Raw genomic sequence first — 18,263 nt, 5'->3', positions numbered from 1 at the left:
CAACACCAGATAACTCTTCTTCCCTTAATGCACTGATCTGAGAGAGCTGTTGGGAACCTTTTTCATTGCTGGGGGGAAAGCGTGGGAGAAGTAATTTGCTGTTCACTCTGCATGTCTCCGTTTTGCCGAGGCCTAAGGGGTGGTCTCAGCTCCTGCCAGGCTGACGGTCTTGTGTATTCAGTTACGCAGCTCCTTCAAGCAAGCCTTCGGGAAGAAGAAGTCCCCCAAGTCGGCATCCTCACATTCAGACATTGAGGAGATGACGGATTCTTCTCTGCCTTCCTCACCAAAGTTACCACACAATGGTCCCATGGGCTCCACTCCCCTGCTGAGGAACTCTCACTCCAATTCTCTGTAAGTCTTTGTCTGCCGGGGTCACTCGGGTCAGACGGCAGCTTTGGCCCCTGGGTACCCTCTCCAGCAGGAATGGCTGGAGTCCTGCTACGTTCCTTGGGGTCCTTTGTGTCTTGCATTCATAAGACCGTGCATATTCTTTCGGTGTTTTAGGACCAGAGAGTTTAAAAGAGAAAGGAAACGAGTTTCTGTTCTGCTGGCATCGGTGTGCATAATTAGCTGGCTGGGGGCTTCCCTGGTGGCGCAGTGGTTGAGAGTCCGCCTGCCGATGCAGGGGACGTGGGTTCGTGCCCCGGTCCGGGAGGATCCCGCGTGCCGCGGAGCGGCTGGGCCTGTGAGCCACGGCCGCTGAGCCTGCGCGTCTGGAGCCTGTGCTCCGCAGCGGGAGAGGCCACAACAGTGAGAGGCCCGCGTACTGCAAATAATTAATTAATTAATAATTAGCTGGCTGATCTTGGGCAAACGGCTTAACCTCTCTTTGTTTCCATTTCTTTGTCAAATTGGGATAATGGTTGTCTCCTTATCCTATCCTAAGGATTGAACAAGATAAGTGGATGTGAAGAGCACAACAGCCGTCGTGCTCTGACAGGGAGATGATGGTATAAGTGTTGGCAGTTTGGGCTGAAATTCTGGTTCACTTGGGTGACGGGGCTTAGAGAGATTATACTTTTCTTCTTTGATCAACATTTAGTGTTGACTCTTTCTCTGAGGTCAGCACTCAGAAATAAGACTTTAAAAAAACAGAGCAATTCAGTGACGACTCTCTTTCCCAAAGGGCTCTATATTTCGTCGAGTGACTCATCACCATGAACTCTCCCAGTCGACTGTAAATGAGTCAGTTTGTACAGAGCCCTTTGGGAACACAGCTGGGTGAGTGAGACGGGCAGTTGCTCCCTTGGCCTTGGCTCAGGTGCTGTTGCCCTTGGCAGGGGGTACACAGAAGGGAAGAGTCATCTCCTCTTGCCCAGCCAACCTCCCGTGCTTTCCACCGAGCACCTATTGAGCACTGTTCCATCAGGGCCCCATCTCAAAACATGAGGCCGAGAATCTATAAAGAGGTCAGGAGTGGCTTGGGACAGACAGGCGGGGACCCAGGTGTCTGTTCAGAAGGTGGCACAGCTGACTCCCTGCAGCAGTGAAAAGGATTGCCCCTGCAATAGGGCAATCAGAGCTAGGGCTGAGTTCCATCAGAGCCCTTGGCATAACCAGGCGAGGAGCGAAAGAGGAACCAGAGCTCAGGTGGTCTGCAAAGGCAGTTTCTGCGAGATAAGACAGTGCCTGGGGAAAGAGGACCGCTGTGGCCGGGGTCAGAACAGCCAGCGAGCTAGGGTTGGACAAGGGGGTGGGGGTAGTGGTAGACACCGCAGTTTCTTCACTGGTGAAAATGGGATCTGCTTCACTGGGTGCTCGTGAGGGCCGGCTCAGATCCCGTGCGTGCAGGGCAACCTCCTTCCGATCTCAGGAGGTCAGGTCTGGCTCCATCCCCAGGTCCATTCCGCCACTCAGCCCACCCGCAGAAGACAGCGGCCTGCACCAGCGTCCCCAAAGCCAGCTCACCAGATGGGTGCAGGGAACGCCGGCGAGAGGGTGGGCCAGGCCTTTGTAGCACGTCGCCTGCCCGGACTGCACACAAGACAGGCAGTGCAAGCAGGGGACAGAGCATAGAGCCCTGACTTTTTTATGAACCCACCTACCAGTGAAGCATGGCCTTCTCAGGGTGTCTGCTTTACTTAGGTCAGCAGCTCCTCCTCTCTCGGGGAGCACCCTGGTAAGAGGGAGGCTGTGCGGACGGGCATGTCCATTCTGGGCAAGGGTGAAACCCCAGTGCTGAGCGCTGGAGTGCAGTGCCCGCCTGAGGCCCCGTGTGCTGGTGTGAGGGTTAGACCGGTGTTCAGGAGCCTGAGTCCTGTTTGACCTGAAGAGTGCCCAAGAGGTAAATAAAGGACAAGCTGCCCGTGACTCACCTGTCATCATCCCAGAGCATCTCAATCCAGTGGTTCGTTTCCCGGCCAGGAGAAAAAGGAACTCTTCATCTGTTCTTTATGTATCGGTATAAACTTCTCATATGCCAGCCTGTGTGAGCAGGACACTACCCAAGACGGTTCTGGAGAGACCAAAGAGAATATTAACCACCCCTGGGGATTAGGGACTACGGGGACGTGACACGGTAGAGCTGCATCTCCTGGCATCTGCTCCGTGCCAGGCGCTGTTCTTGGCTCCGGTGACAGTGTATGAGACAATCACGTCCCAACTCCGGTGTAGACCCTGTATGTCAGGGGGAGAGACGGGCATTAAGCACAGACATCTGGATAAACTAGAAGAATCAGATAGTGCCAAGGGTTCATGCTGGGAACGGAAACAGTGTGTTGGGATACAGAGTACCTTGGTAGCAACTGCAGACAGGGGTCCAGAAAGGCCCCTCTGAGGAGATGATGTTTCAGCCAAGATCTGTGTGCCAGGAAGAACCCCTGGTTAGTTCTCTTTGGTAACACTAGCTGCTGTGACAAACTCAGTCGCAAAGGTCAGCGCCTTTACCTGCGACTGTCGGTCTCTGCTTCCTTCCAGACCCAACACAGATAACCCTCCTGGGCAGGCGGCCTGCCGTGTGGTGATGCCGGCACCGAGGCTCCCTCTGTGCCGCGGGCCCGTGTCCTCTGCTGAGTGTCCAGCCAGCAAGCGGGGAGGGGAGAGAGTGTGGAGGCCCTGCAGGCGTGTGTCGTGGACCAGGCCTCTTCCCACCGTCCACTGAGCAGGGCTTCCCACCTTGGCGGGAAGACGTGACATGAGTGTGCCCGGGAGGGGAAGGAGGTGGGCCATCGTAAACCCATGGCCGACTCTGCCTGCCAGCAAGCAGGGCAGCCCTCCCGACAGAACCCAGAAGCAGGCCCGGTGTGTCTGAGAAAGGGGAGGCTAGCCAGCCTGGCTGCCGCGTCACGGGCGCGTGAGAAAGTGGAGGGAAGGAAGGCCGGCCATGCAGAGGCGGCGCCCAGGCCATGTGAGGCTTTGAAGCCAAGGTGAACTTGCAGCTGATGTCCTGTGTGAGAAGTAGGCTTTGGAGAGTTTTCAGCAGGAACGTGAGATCATCTGAATTAGCTTCACAAAGGTGGGAGTCTCCGTTCAGGGGGTCAGGGACATAGTGGGGCAGGAGTGGAGGAGGGAGACCATGGAAGAGGCTGACGGCCACTCTCTCCACCAGCTGCTCTGGCCCATTTCCTGTTCTTTGAACTGGCCACTCACACCCCCACCTCCCCGGGCCTTTTGCCCTTTCTGTGCCCTCTGCCTGGTGTGCTCCTCCCCAGAGATCCACTTCCTCCAGGCCTCTGCTCAGTGTTACTACCCCATCCGTAAGGCCTGGCCTAGGCACCTTGCCTAAAACACCCCACCACCAGCCAGCACTCCCAACAGCCCCCTTCCCGTTTTATTTTTCACCACTGCAAATATCGCCACCTGCCGTGGAGCTTTTCCTTGGTTACTTTTTCTTTGCCCCCGCCCCCCAGTCTACAGCTGAACTCCATGGAGGTAGGTGGTCTGTTTCACGGGCATTCAGATATTAGGTGGAATGAGTGATTGATGCTAATGATGAGTCCCGGATGGACTTGGGGTATATTCTGGAAGGAAAGTTGAGGGCACGTGGTGATGTGGATTGTGAGGGAAGGAGAAGAGTCCTTGAATATTCCTAGACCTGCCACTTGAAGACTTCGGTGTGTGGCGGCGTTGTTTCTGGCATGAGTGGGAGACACACTCCATGAGTGGGGCCAGGTGGGGATCAGCGGCTCTGGTTTGACCGTGCGAAGTTTGAGATGCCCAGGAGACCTCCCTGTCGAGATGCCAGCCAGCCTGGAGTTCCTGGAGGTGGAGGTTTGGGAGATGTGGCCTCAGTGGTGGTTTCGAAAGCTGGGAAGCTGGAGGGATTCTCCAAGGGGTCGAATGGAGATGGCGAAGAGGCAGAGGGGCAAGGACTGAGCTCTGGGGCTCTCTCATATCTGAGGTTCAGGAAGAGGAAGTAGAGCAGCCAGCGAGGTGGGTGGAAACCCAGAAGCAGAGAGAAGAAACTGTTTGGAGGCGGGAGTAGTCACTGGGCCAGACGCTGCCGGGTGGCCAAGCAGCGATACATTCAGCCTACGGGGCTCCCGGAGCCTGTAGCAGGAGCGCTCCCCCAAACCACTTTCCCCATAGGGACCGGGCGGGCAGGCAGGCCCACCCTTTGGCTCGGCAGCGCTTTCCTGACATTCCACAGCATCATGCACACTAGAGATGTTTGCTTTGGGTCTGATTTTCCAAAGCGTGGGCAGAGAGCAAATGCTTCTTTCCAGCCTTGAAGGGTTTGTAAGAAAGTGCAGATCTAGACGCGAGAGGGCGTTCAAAGACGAAACCAAAGGCAGAGGAGTCGGGGCTCAGAAAAGTTCCTACCCCGTGGGCGGAAGGAATGGCCGTGTGGGAAGGCAGTGTTTCCCACACTAGGGTGTGTAAAGTTAGGTATGCCCCCAGCCCTGCCTCCTGGGCATGAAGGCATGAATATGCTGGAATTAAGTGTTAGGGGCTGAGTAGGAAAAATTAACATCAGGTTGCTTCAGTAAGTGGTCCATAGAGGGGACCAGTGTGTGTCCATCCATGCCTACTGGATGAAGTCCAGGAGCTTGCACCCTGGAGTTAAGCAGACCCATCAGACTTGTTACTGATTCTCACTTTTTTTTTTTTTTTTTTTTTTTTGCGGTACGCGGGCCTCTCGCTGCTGTGGCCTCTCCCGCCGCGGAGCACATGCTCCGGGCGCGCAGGCTTAGTGGCCATGGCTCACGGGGCCCAGCCGCTCCGCGGCATGTGGGGTCTTCCCGGACCGGGGCACGAACCCGTGTCCCCTGCATCGGCAGGCGGACTCCCAACCACTGCGCCACCAGGGAAGCCCTGATTCTCACATTTTTAATGGGCATGTCAATTTCTTTCTGTCTCAGCCTCCCTGTTTTTAAAATGGAGATGATTGTAGTGTCTCTTCCCGAAAGTTAGTAGTGTACGTAGTGCATTAAATAATACGCTACAGATGCCTGACGCAGTGGTCTATGTATTCAGTCAACATTATGTGCCGATCAGTGTGATCAGATACTACAAATGAGGCGAGAAGAACCCTGGTCCCAGGGGAGCCAGGGGCCATGCAGGGAGTGATTATCAGTGACTCGGCAGAGCCAAGGGAGAAGGTTCTGTCCTGGGCAGTAGGCCCGGGGGACTAACTCTTAGCTGGGGCTTGTTTTCAACATCACCTCTGTTGTAGGCCACCCCTCCTGTGCGGCCTCGCTGTGCTGTGCTTCTGAGAACTGGCCGATCTGTGGGGGACACGGGAGGGCCTTGGACTCCCGGCAGACTTTCTTCCTTTTAGTTCGCTTCCCTTTGTAAAGTCATTGTTTGGCCAAGCTTCACAAAGTAACCCATGTGATAAATTCCACAAAGTGGGTGCGGAGGAGATGTTGTCTCTCTTGCTGAGAAAGCTTTCTGGGGAAAAAGCACAGGCCACGTGAAGGAGACTGGAGCAAAGCGCCTTGCCGTGTGACAGACAGACAGACAGACAGGGTGGACTAAAGCTGATTGTTCTCTGCAGTGAACTGGCATCTTCGAGGTCTATGCAGGACATGGTTTGGCGAAGACCAGAATGTCCCAGTGGAATTTTGTGCAGACTTTACACTCCATTTAAACCCAGAAACCATAGTCCTTCCCCAAGAAAGAAGCAGTTTTTGCAAGCTCCCCTCGAAAACCTCCCAAACCAAAGAAAGTATGACTGTATAGTTAAACCCTACAAACCACAGGCTATCCAAAGCACAGAGAGCTGGGGGGTTGGCGGGGGCAGAGGAGGATCTGATTTCTAAAGACATTACTGTCTCTCTAGCCCTTTTAGTCCCAAATCTGTTGGCCTCAGTTTCTCATAGGTATGAAATGGGAATAATTATAAGATTTTTCAAGGGTCTGTCGGAGGTTTCAGATTTTGAAGCGGAGAAGTTTTCTTGGATGCTGACAACTCTTTAAAATAGGAGATGATTTTGTGTCTCTCAAAACCGTTCAGGGTTCAGGTCAAGAAAGTAGCCACAAAAAGATTTGGCTGTTCAGGCGTTACATTTTTCTTCTAGTCCTTTCTGCCCCTGAAATACATCTCTTTTAACAATTATCATGGGCTCTCCTTTGGCAATTAGCATTTCCACTCCCTCTCCCAGTTTCACAGGTCAGGTTTGGTTTGGCCTCAAATCCAGTACTTGGGTCCTGGAGAGAGGGCTCGAGTGATTATTTCTGCAGAGACCACGTGCTCACCATGTCGTTCAGAGATAATCAGCTTCAGCTTTGTAACTTCATGAACTTGGGCTATTTTTCCTTTCTTTTTTCTGTTTTAGTTCCAAGAAATGTCAAAGCTTTCTCTTCTGGATCACCCCACACCTCAGCTCCTATAATCTTTGAAATCAACCGAACTTTTTTTTTTTTTTAATAGAAGCTATCTTTTCTAACATTGCAATTCCTCATGACTTTTATGATCTTCCAGTTTGTGCTGACTTGCCAGTACCTGAAAGGCAAACCTAAGTAATCGAATAAGGAACCCAGCCTGGAAGGTCCACCTCTTAAAACAGAGGGACTCACAGGGTCCCACAGTCTCCTGATCTGGTGTACAGCTGGGGAAGGAGGACAGCTCACCACACTGTTGCATGTTTTCAGATAAAATTTTGGCTTTCATGTCACATCACTCTCTGCTAACTACCTGAGATGTTTCTCTTCCTTGCCATGGGCTTATTAAGCAGTATGGGGGGTGGGGGAATGAAAGAATGTTTCTCCCTCTAGACACCTTTAGGGCTTTAGAATGTGACCAGAAACAGACTAGCATCTTCCACCCGTGTCTTTTGGTTTCTTCCCCTTTTTGGCAAATAAAAATCACCCTCAGCTGTCTGACCCTGTCTGCCTTTACAACAGACAGTTGACCTCATTTCTCTGAGTGGGTTTAGCTATCAAGGGCCATGTTGTATCTTTATAGGGGCCCAGCTGTGTACACATCACGGAGGGTTTCAAACCCCCAAGGTTACCGTTCCCTTTTGCTGGCTCCTGTTTATCCCCAGATCACTGGAATTTGGCTGAAAGGCATACCGGAGCCATTCAGATTGCCAGAGCTCTGCAAAGAAAGAGTGTAGAGAACTAATGAAGTCTGTGAATTTCAGGTGCTTTCGATATTGTCACTTCCGGGAAGCACCGGGCAGCTGGTTATACGGGGTTACTCTTTAGCAGACCTGATGATGACGTGGTGGTCAGTGGAGGGCTAAAAGGAGCTGAACTCAGAGCCGCCCTGGTCAGTAACACTCCTCTTTCCCTAGCATCTCGGAGTGCATGGACAGTGAAGCTGAGACGGTCATGCAGCTCCGAAACGAGCTGAGAGACAAGGAGATGAAGCTGACCGACATCCGCCTGGAAGCCCTCAGCTCTGCACACCAGCTGGACCAGCTGCGGGAGGCCATGAACAGGATGCAGGTGAGATCCGGGAGTGCGGCGGAGCCCCAGGCTGCCCGGGGAGGAGCTGCTCCTGCCACGCTCCCTCCGCTGGGATAGCCTTCTTCACATCTAGATTGGAAGCTTCCCTCAAGGCTCAGCCTGATGCTTCTTCCTCTGCCAAGCCTTTCCAAGTCCTGCAACTGGAAGAGTTAGTGTAGTGCCCTCATCTGAATCCCTATAGATTTGTTCCTGCGGCCCCTCTCACCTTTTGACACGGATTGAAGGCATTTGAGTCTCTGAGCTGTTCTGTTTTGCATCCCTTTCTCTGGATGTAGGACCAGTGCTTATTAACACATAGTAGGTTCTTTTTAAGTATTCATGGAATGAAAGACCACTGTGGATTCTACTAAATCGGCTTTCACTGGAGAGCAGCGTTTCCCAGAGGAATTTCCGTGAAATGCTCGTTCCATAAGAAACTGTGAAAAGAAGGCTCCTTGATCAAAAATGTTTGGGAAATGTTGCACACTATGTGCCCCTCTCAGATTCACAATGCATACCAACTTATTAAAGGCTCTGAGAAGTCCTGCAGTAGAGGTCTGGGTTGAGAAACCCAGAGTTTTCAAACTTCTTAGATAAGACTTTTTCCACTTACCACCCAGATTCTGGGAAACATTTCTGAGGTCTTGTGAAAGGCCAGCTCTCGGACCCTCCTGTGCCAGAGAGGTCTTGTGGGGGGACTTCCCTGGCAGTCCAGTGGTTAAGACTTCACCTTCCAATGCAGGCGGTGCGGGTTCGATCCCTGGTCGGGGCACTAAGATCCCACATGCCTCACAGCCAAAAAAAAAAACCCAAAAGAGAGAGGTCTTGTGTATACAGCAAAGGCAGTGACCACTGTTGAATCTCTCTGTTGGTGTAACTTATTCTGCCTCCATGGCTGGGATATGCACTTGATCCCTGCAGGGAACTTTCAATTCCCTCCTCCAGGAAAGGCTTGTTCGCATTGCAGCTGCCTAGTAAGTGAGCTTCTCCCTTACCCTTTGCAGAGTGAAATAGAGAAGCTGAAAGCTGAGAACGACCGGCTGAAGTCGGAGTCTCAAGGCAGTGGCTGCAGCCGGGCGCCCTCCCAGGCGTCCCTCTCCACCTCCCCAAGGCAGTCCATGGGGCTCTCCCAGCACAGCCTGAACCTCGCTGAGTCCAGCAGCCTGGGTGAGTGGCGTCACAGGGCCTGCAGCTGGCACTCTGGTCTCTAAGCAAGAGCCCCAAGACGAGCAGATCAGCAGATCAAATGGAGAGGCAGCGGGCGCGTGTGTGCTTAGGATGTACGTGCGTGTGGGTGTGCGTCTGCTACCAACATGAGCCCAGCCATTAGACTGCTGTCATGCTTTGCTGCAGCGCCCCAACTTCTCCAAGCCATGAGCTTGGCTCCCCTCGCCCACCATGCTGAGTTCTGTTTGATCCATTTTAAGAGGCTGACCTGCAAGCCGTATGCTGCATACCACCCGCCCCCTGCCCCACCTGCCCTCGGTAGCCGATTGGGACGCTGGCTTGGTTTACGACCTTCCTGCCTTGGGGCTGGATTCAGGTTGGCTCGATAATGAGCGAATGTGATCTAGGCAGATCACACAGATCTGTGTATAAGCATATCGAGGCTGATGCTTTGACTTATTATCCGTGACGCCGCTCTTGCTGTCGTTTTGGTTGAGTCTCCCTCGCACTTCCGTTTGGCAAAGGTACATCGTCAGCCCGCTGGCTCCTTGATTGGTCCACTGTTGGTTTCTGTGGTTGCGTTCTGCATTCTGCCCTCTCCCCCCGCCACCCCCCATCCCACTTCCCCTGCACCGCGACACCTGGTTTGTCCCGCTGCTGTGCCGACAAGCAGCGGGGGTGTCAGGAAGCCGGCTTGCTGTCCCCGTGTGCCTAAGGCTGTTGATGTTTTCCATTCGCAGACATGTTGCTGGATGACACTGGTGAATGCCCGGCTCGGAAGGAAGGAGGCAGGCATGTTAAGATAGTTGTCAGCTTTCAGGAGGAAATGAAGTGGAAGGAGGTTAGTTGGATCCCTTACCCTGCTTGGCCTGTCCCTTCCCCAGGTAGAACTACCTAGCATAGTGATTCCATCATCACGCCCCATCACCTCAGAGCCTGAGGTGATCTGGAAATAGTACTAACGCTTTCCCTAACTAACCCTACTCCCCAGCAGCATTTTGACACCGTGAAAGTAAGCCAACGGCCCCTCCCTGTCTCTCGTGTTTGAAAAGTGTGTAAAGGGTTCTAAAAATGGTCCACACTGCACCACTTTCAAGTATCTAACTAAACACTAACATCAGTCAGAAACGGCTTTTCTGAATTTAGTATATTCCCAAAGCACTTCAAAGGCAGCTAAGCACATTTAGCACAGAAGGTACAGAAGTAAGCCACCCAAATTCATCCGACCAAGAGCACCTGTTTTAATCCAGTCGTCAGAGGCTGCTGACCAAGTAGAAACTGGGAGATAGAGGTGGTCAAGCCCAGGAGCACACAGGTGGCTAGCAGTGAAGATGGTGGGGCACCCTGACTCACCGAGGCTGGGGAATCTGAGTTTTCTGAGTAGTTTCTGTTCTCTTCCAGCGTCTAGAGGTCATACGCCGGTCAGAGACTGTTTTAGGGTGAGGGCAAGGGTTGACAGTCAAAGTTGATTTCTAGTCGTCAATTAAATCTAAAGGATGCTGAGAATGACCATGTCTCAGATAAGTGGGAAAAGACCTCGTGAGCCCCTCATGTAAGTCCCTTGAGGTTTTTTTGTTTGCTTGTTAGTTCTGAGTATTTTAGCCAGCCCGCTGTCGTAGGCTCCGAAAGCTTGGGAGCCTGCAGTGCCCGTCAGAACAAAGCGTCTGCAGCCAGACTTTTCTGCCAGGGGATTCTACTTTGTGGCTGGCTGTCTAGTCTCACTGACGAGGGTAGCCCCAGGATTTTGAGCTGCCAGGGGTCTGAGCATGATCTAGTTGAGAAAGATCCGTAAAATAGTTCCATTTTCAGAGCTTAGCTGGTAGAGTGATAGACTATCGAGGGAGAAGTCCATTCTTGTAACAGTCTGTTAATAAACGCAGGTGGCATCTGTGAAGGCATTTTATTCTAATGATCATCAACACAAACGGATAGATCTTACATTTTACGGAAGTCTGTCTCTTTCCAAAGTTGTCTTGTCCTGGATCCCCACAGCATCCAGATGAGCTTGGCTGCCCAGATTGTATCATCTCCGTTTTACAGTTGAGAAGCCCAAGACCCAAGCATCACTTACCTAAGGCTGTAAGGAAGTGATGGGGCCGATCATCTCACTTCAAGACTGTTTCTTTTCTCTGCTGATTTTGCTTAACCGCCAAATACACCCCCTCCTCTCCCCACTTCCCTCCACTCTCCTAACTCTATATTCTTATCAGCATGTCAGATATTTGAAAACCAAACAAAATGGAATGTTCTATTAGTTTCCTTTAATCAGAGTGATCAGTGAGCCCCACTATGCAGAGCCCTGTGGGCAGAGAGGCAAAAGAAGTAGAACAAAGATTATTTTTTGTGAATTTCCTGGAGTTTTACTAGTTTTCTGAATTAGACATGTTTTAACTTTTAATTAGAAGAAAAGAAATCAATACTATAAAAAACAGAAAAGAAAAAATAAAAACATCCTGAAGGAATTTAAGATCAAGCAAAGAGACAAACTTGATAGACAAATAAGACAAATACCTAAAAATAAACCGTGCAGAATATATCATCATATAAGTTGTGTACAGAACTGTTGAAGCAGTGTGAGCTCTGAGCCTGGTGGGTTGGTCACTGAAGGCTTCCTGGAAGAGGTGAGTTGGTAAGCAAGGTTTGGAAAGGGAAAGATGGCAGAAAGGAGAGGGGAGAGCATTCCCCACAAGGGATGTGTGATCTACACACCATATGAGGTGCACAGTCGGTAGAAGGTTCTAGATTCCAGAGAGGAGATCCTCTCTTCCTAACCCACGGGTTGCTGTTTTAGCAATAGGGGAGGAAAGTGTTTAAGACCATTACATTCAGTCCAAGTTACATCTGGTGTTAAAACAAATAGGACTTTTATTCCCCTCTCAAACCATTGGCGGAGCTCTAAGACAGTCTGAGTCCTCTGCTAACCTGAGTCAGAAAGGAGCCACCTGTTTTTCACCTGCGGCCATTTCCTTGCCCTTAGGATTCCAGACCCCACCTCTTTCTCATCGGCTGCATTGGAGTTAGTGGCAAGACGAAGTGGGACGTGCTCGACGGGGTAGTTAGACGGCTGTTCAAAGTAAGTGCTTCGTGAAGACAGCTCCGGCAGTGCACCCGAGCGGGGGCCTGGGCCTCGGGAGGGCAAGGGCGGTGTGTGGCCCAAACCTGGTCATTCATCAGGCCACATCCCTCTCCCGCATCCTTATGTTGCCGGGACTTGTCCCCTGGCCCTCAAGGGAACAGAGGGAGGATGGTAAGTATAGGCTGGTAACAGGACCAACTATTCTCATCTGCCCTTGGCAGTGGTTGGCCAGCCAGGGAGAGGTACTTCCCTGATCTTGAGCGATTATATGAGCCTCTCACAGTGAACTGCTAATGTCTACATTCTCTTCCCCTTAGAATTGTGTCCTGTTGAGTATGTTTTGCAGCGTGTGTTCTGGGGCTATGACGTCATGCTTCCACCCTTCATTTTGGTAGGGGGATTTGATCCAACTTACCCTGCGTCCCACGCCAACACTTCCAGCTCTGTGATTTGTGCTGTGCGTGACATTGACTTCTGATCCGTGGCTGGTGTCAAGGCTGTTGGCACAGTTATTTTTCTCTTCATTCTAATCACATCACTGGAGTGGGTGTTTGCCACAGGAGAGATTACGAATGAGCATCTAGGTGAACCTGACGTACTGGGTGATTTGAAAGAAGCTTTTGGTACATTTTTTTCTATTGACCTGAAGTAGGTCATAACCAGAAGTGTTCATTAATCACATCCCCTGAGTATTAAGAATAGCCCACATTTTCTGTGCCGGAGACCACATTGGTCTAGTTGAGTTGGTCTGACATCAAAACCTGACTTTTAACTAGTATACTCTAGTCTCCTAGCATCTAGACTCAGGTGGCTTCACAGAGAGAAAATTCTGTTCTTTGACCCAAGCTCACTTCCCATCTCGACAGGCCAGTGTGTAGAAATGAGACAGGGTGAGAGACAGGAATGGCTTAGAGCAGACCAAGCCTGCTGCCCCAGCCGAAACCTTATCTCTGCTGATGGACAGTTGGGACATCCCTGGATTAGAAAGACCACAGTTGGGGCTGAAAAGAGCCTGTGAGGCGTCACACGTGAGGAAGTGAGACCGTTAAAGGTAGAGACTTGTTATCAGGATTCCACCTCAGTCGTGTGGCCACCACAGAGCCCATGGACTTCGTTCCAAGTTCACTGACCTAAAGCCTTCCGGTCACTCATCTAAGATGGAACACTTTCCAAATTAAACACACGTTTGTTTGTTTAAAACTCTAAGCTGCTTTTTTCTAGAAGGCTGGGGTTTTGTTCCCTTTGTCATTATATGGCCTTTGACCTGAACCAAAAGAAAGGGCTGGTGGAGAGATTTCTTGTCAGAATTACTTTTTCATGCATTTTCCAGCACCATTCCCAGGCCCTAATGTCTTTAAGACTTCAGCTGAACTTATAGGAAAAGCGGCTTAACTTTTCAGTGCTTGGTTCATGCAGACTAAATGTTCACCATCTTGTTAGGGTTTCCCACCCTCCCATCACTAACCGAATAGATCTGTACCTTAAGGGGCCTGTGATACGAGGGCATCCTCCCTAGAGAAAGTCCGCTCTTCTGCCCCTCGTTCCACAGCTCGATTTCAACTCTGGCATCAGCTGGGAAAGAGGAGACGATCGTAAATCACCCAGTGAAGACATGAGTCTTGGGCAGATTTTTCGCCACATCTTTGACGGGGTCTTTATTCTATATTTTCCAGGAGTACATCATTCACGTCGACCCCGTGAGTCAGCTGGGGCTGAACTCTGATAGTGTCCTCGGCTACAGCATTGGGGACATCAAGCGCAGCAACACCTCCGAGACCCCCGAGCTTCTGCCCTGTGGCTACCTGGTTGGAGAGAACACAACCATCTCTGTGGCCGTCAAAGGTAATGCAGCCCATTGCAGTGGTGGGAGCTTCCAGCATTGTAGGTTTTGTTCTGTGACTTGGCACGGGAACCTGTGTCCATGATTTCGTTTGTGCGTGTATATGTGGGTCGTATTTTGATCCCCATCCACCACGGTTACTCTCACCTAAGCAAGTTGAACAGTCTTCAGCTTTTTCAGCGACCGTCGGAAACAGATAATTTTAGTTTACTGCTGAAATTACATAACAAAAGGTGCCGTTAGCCTTGTGACTCTGAGATGATGGAATCTTAATAACCCTGTTGAAACGGGGCTCCACTGATACCCGTGAGTTACTCTTGCCGGCGAGCCTTGGGTGCAGTCCCATTCTACAGATGGGAAACCACGATGCTCTGTGGGCCAGAGAGGAGTTGCTCGGAGCACCCTGCGGAAGCAGTGAAGCTCCTGCCCACGCACGATGCTGTTCGAGCTTCCAGCTGCCTCGTCACCTGAAGAGGCTGCGCCTGAGGCTAAAGTTCTGTGGCACTTTAGACTCACAAAGTATTTTTTTGGGAAAAAAAAAGTTTCATGGCCAGATAAGTCCGGCATCGTTATTCCCATGCAGGTTCTCTAAAGCCTCTGTCCTTTCATGTCCTGACTCTTGCCGTTAAAAAGGCTGTGAGATCCAGTCTGACACAAACGCATTTGACTGCAAAATCCCTTTTTCCTATATTTTATGAACCACTTAAAGAAGAGATTACTAAACACCGTCCGAAGCTCAGCCTTCACGGTATCTTATTTCTTCCCTGTAAGGCATCTCGACTGTAGTTTTGGGGTTGTTTGAGGCAAGCTTTGTTTCCTAACTGGGAGGTTTTCTAGAAGCACCCCAACATTCCTCATCAGCGGGAATGAAGGTCTTGCTCCCCAGTGACCAGTAGCATGTTCCTGTTCGAGCCTCACACACAGCCTTATCTTGTTGGCGTCCCATAATTGTGGCCTTGGGCTGCAAGTGACAGAAACCTACTCAAAACTAGCTTTGGCCAAAAGGAAACATACAGGCTCAGGTACCTGGAAGATCCAGGTATAGGCTTCAAGCGCAGCTGGATCCAGGCGCTCCAGCAGTGCCATCAGGACCAGGCCTACCTCGGCTTTGCTTATTTTTTGAGCTTTCTGCACAGAGCTGATGAGTGGCCCGGATTCATCCTTCTAGCTTAGGAACCTAGAAGAAAGAGAATGTCTTTCTGGACAAGTGTGACAGGAAATTCTTAGGGGTGATTCTGGCCCACCGTGGGTCGAATGCTCATCACCAAATCAGTCGTTGTGACCGGGTAGAGGCTTTGGCCCAGCCTGGTCACAAGCCCACCCCTTTGGGGGGTGAAGGTGCTGGGTCAGCCCTGCTTGGACCAGCTGGAATGAACTCCTTGCAAGAAGGAAGAGTCCCACTACAAGGGGAGAGAGGGAGGGCTGCCAGGCACACTTTAACAACAACTGTCCACTCCAAGAACGCTTTAGGGAAAGCCTGATACACCATGACTTTAAACTGCGCTTCAGCCACGCTGGCGAGCAGGTGAGCACTGCAAGCGCTGAAGGGTCAAAGGAGTGACCCGTTGCTGAGACCAGAGCAAACCTCTGTAGAAACAGCGACAGGATTATCTGCTTCCCGAACAGGCCACCTCACCACGGAGCCTAAGCTGGTGCTGCTGTCAGCACATCAAGTCGTTTTAGCATCTCTAGGGATCAGCTCGGGTTTATTTTTATTTTTATTTTTTTTTTTGGTACGGGGGCCTCTCACTGTTGTGGCCTCTCCCGCTGCGGAGCACGGGCTCCGGACGCGCAGGCTCAGCGGCCATGGCTCACTGGCCCAGCCGCTCCGCGGCATGTGGGATCTTCCCTGACCGGGGCACGAACCCGCGTCCCCTGCATCGGCAGGCGGACTCCCAACCACTGCGCCACCAGGGAAGCCCTTGGCTTTGTTTTTAAGCGATACCTGACTCTTCTGTTGTCCTGTGGTGCTTGACACTTATGCCTTCAGGGCACTGAAAACCACTCAAGGATTTGAGCTGAAAGAGATGCGTGAGCTGCGGATGATTCACTTCAGTGGCACCGGGGCAGGGGCTGTGGCTTTGTGTGCTCTGAAGTGAGTTCGTCTGCAAAGTGGTCACTGCCAGGGGGGTTTTGACAAGAGACTGAGACAGCAACGTAGCTGCAAAGAGAGGGGTTTCACAGTGTTTTAATCGCTGCCCCGTGTTTGTTATTAAGTTTAGACAGGAGACCCTAACCTCCATATTTTGCATCAAACTTTGAGCCCATGTAGGCTCTATTGAAACCAGTTCTAGGAAAGTCTTAGGCCTGTACCCAGAACATCTCATTTGGGATCCTTCATCAGGATGATTCTAGAACAGTCACTGTGCTATCTTTGGTTGGGGAAGATTGGAAACAAATGTATAGATGCTTCAGGGGGGTCTGTTTGCAGTGAATGAATTGTGTGGATGGAAGATGCTACTGTAAAACAGGATAAGTGCTTTTCAGTTCATTTTTTGCCTACATATGGTGGTTTCTTGAGGTGCTTTTTTAGTAGAATTGCCTTAGGTTCTGGATAAGTAACCTTGGCTGGATCCTCTCTTGGGAATGATATGAAGAAAACGGCTCTTGTAAAGCCAACAGCCCTGAGTGATGAAGTTGTCCCAGGCGGGGAGGGGAAAGATGTTTCCTCTTGTTGTTGGAGAGGCTCAGCTGAGGTCTGCCAGTATTCACATCCCCAAATCAAATGGTCCCACCTTGCGTTTTTCCTCATTTTAACGATAAAGTGTTGATACCTTCGTGGTGTATCTGAGTGTGGGCAGCAGCGGCACCTGGCGTGCAGGAAAAAACAGGGTGAAGAGGCAGCCCCGGGGTCTGGGTGGACACGGGGGATTCACGTTTGGTTTGAGCCAGCGCCACCGGTAATGGTAAATCCAGAAAGACAAGTAGGGCTCAGAGTCTTATGAATTCTGCAGAGGATAGATGAAGACTGAAGGGCCAGATGTTAAAGGTGAATCTGTGGCGGGGGGGGGTGGGGCAGTCAGCCAAGCCAGGAGCCGGAGCACATCGTGCTGGTGAAGGGAGCCCGCGGTGTCCCTGGGTGGGCGGGGCTGCCCAGGAAAGGGATAGCCTTGCGTTTTGGCAGTTCCAGGTGGGCAGGCACAGAGAGCCACCCTCTCTGCAGGGCTGCGAACACGTCCTCTCTCAAACACAGGGCTCGCGGAGAACAGCCTGGACTCGCTGGTGTTCGAGTCCCTGATCCCCAAGCCCATCCTGCAGCGCTACGTCTCCCTGCTGGTGGAGCATCGGCGGATCATCCTCTCTGGGCCCAGCGGCACTGGGAAGACCTACCTGGCCAACCGGCTGTCAGAGTACCTGGTGCTCCGGGAGGGACGGGAGCTGACAGACGGGGTCATCGCCACCTTCAACGTGGACCACAAGTCCAGCAAGGTGAGGAGGTCGTTCAGAGGCGGCTGCTTAGCCCTTTGAGAACTAGTGATGCCACCACCCCCGTGATGGCAAGGCAGCATTTCCTACAATGCTCACCTTTGATGGTTCTAGAAGCCTGGGGAAGGAGGTCAGGATGGAACTAGCAGAAAGGAAGGCTTTGATCCCAAACTTCCCAGCAAGAAGTTCCACGTGTAAGTCGACGGAGTTCATTTCTTGCTTCCCCGCTGTGAGTTGGGCACGATGCTCAGCGCTGGTAGTTCTTTAAGGTCAACCCAGATGCTTCCACGTCAGTTTACCAAAAATTCATCACGTGCCTACTAGGCCCTCTTGTCTTTCCAGAAGAAAACCTTCTTTTGTGGAACAACAATAATAAGAACAACAACAGCTCGCATTCGCAGACTGCTTCCCCTGGGAGCAGCAAACTGAACGCCCCACAGCAGGACCTTCAAGGAAGTAGTTGTCACAATCCCATTTTACAGATGAGGAAACTGAGGCTCGAGGCAGATGACCATGTACCTAAAGCCACTCAGATAGTACTGAGCAGCAGACTGGAGCTCAAGTCCACGTCTTAGACCCCAGAGCCAGCAAATAGGCTTGATCCTGCCTCACAGGGAGCAGTGGAAGCGTTCGGACAGCCTGAGCTAGTCCCAGCCTAGGGTTATGAGATGTTTTCTCAAACTTGCTCATTAGCCGTGCAGTGGTTGTTGATGGGTGATTCACTCTGACTGGCCAAAGGGGCCAGGAAGTCAAAGGTGAATTGGAAGTGACTCTTTCACCTTAAGAATCACCTGGCATCCTTGAAGAGGCAGCTCCCAGACCTCATTCCCAAATGATCTGTTTCAGTAGGTTATGTGGGGCTGGGAATTTGCTCCACAAGTTCTCCAAGTGATGTGGACACAGGGGCAGGACTAC

At 51.5% G+C, this 18,263-nt stretch overlaps 1 protein-coding gene across 12 annotated transcripts in view; it reads left to right on the top strand.

Annotated features, from left to right (window-relative positions):
• The window catches only part of NAV2 (neuron navigator 2), an 840,045-nt gene that overhangs the window by 802,672 nt on the left and 19,110 nt on the right, over positions 1-18,263 (top strand). For all 12 annotated transcript variants that reach the window (XM_079930284.1, XM_079930286.1, XM_079930288.1 and 9 more), the window contains 7 exons: positions 182-354; positions 7,686-7,839; positions 8,844-9,006; positions 9,747-9,847; positions 11,984-12,079; positions 13,756-13,924; positions 17,116-17,351. In XM_079930284.1, coding sequence (XP_079786410.1) covers positions 182-354; positions 7,686-7,839; positions 8,844-9,006; positions 9,747-9,847; positions 11,984-12,079; positions 13,756-13,924; positions 17,116-17,351 — 1,092 coding nt within the window. The remainder of the gene's footprint in view (positions 1-181; positions 355-7,685; positions 7,840-8,843; positions 9,007-9,746; positions 9,848-11,983; positions 12,080-13,755; positions 13,925-17,115; positions 17,352-18,263) is intronic.

The sequence above is a fragment of the Stenella coeruleoalba genome, assembly GCF_951394435.1.
Source record: "Stenella coeruleoalba genome assembly, chromosome: 8".
NCBI classification, from domain to species: Eukaryota; Metazoa; Chordata; class Mammalia; order Artiodactyla; family Delphinidae; genus Stenella; species Stenella coeruleoalba.
The sequence above is the reverse complement of the archived record's forward strand: the minus strand, read 5'-3'. Positions and strand labels throughout refer to the sequence as shown.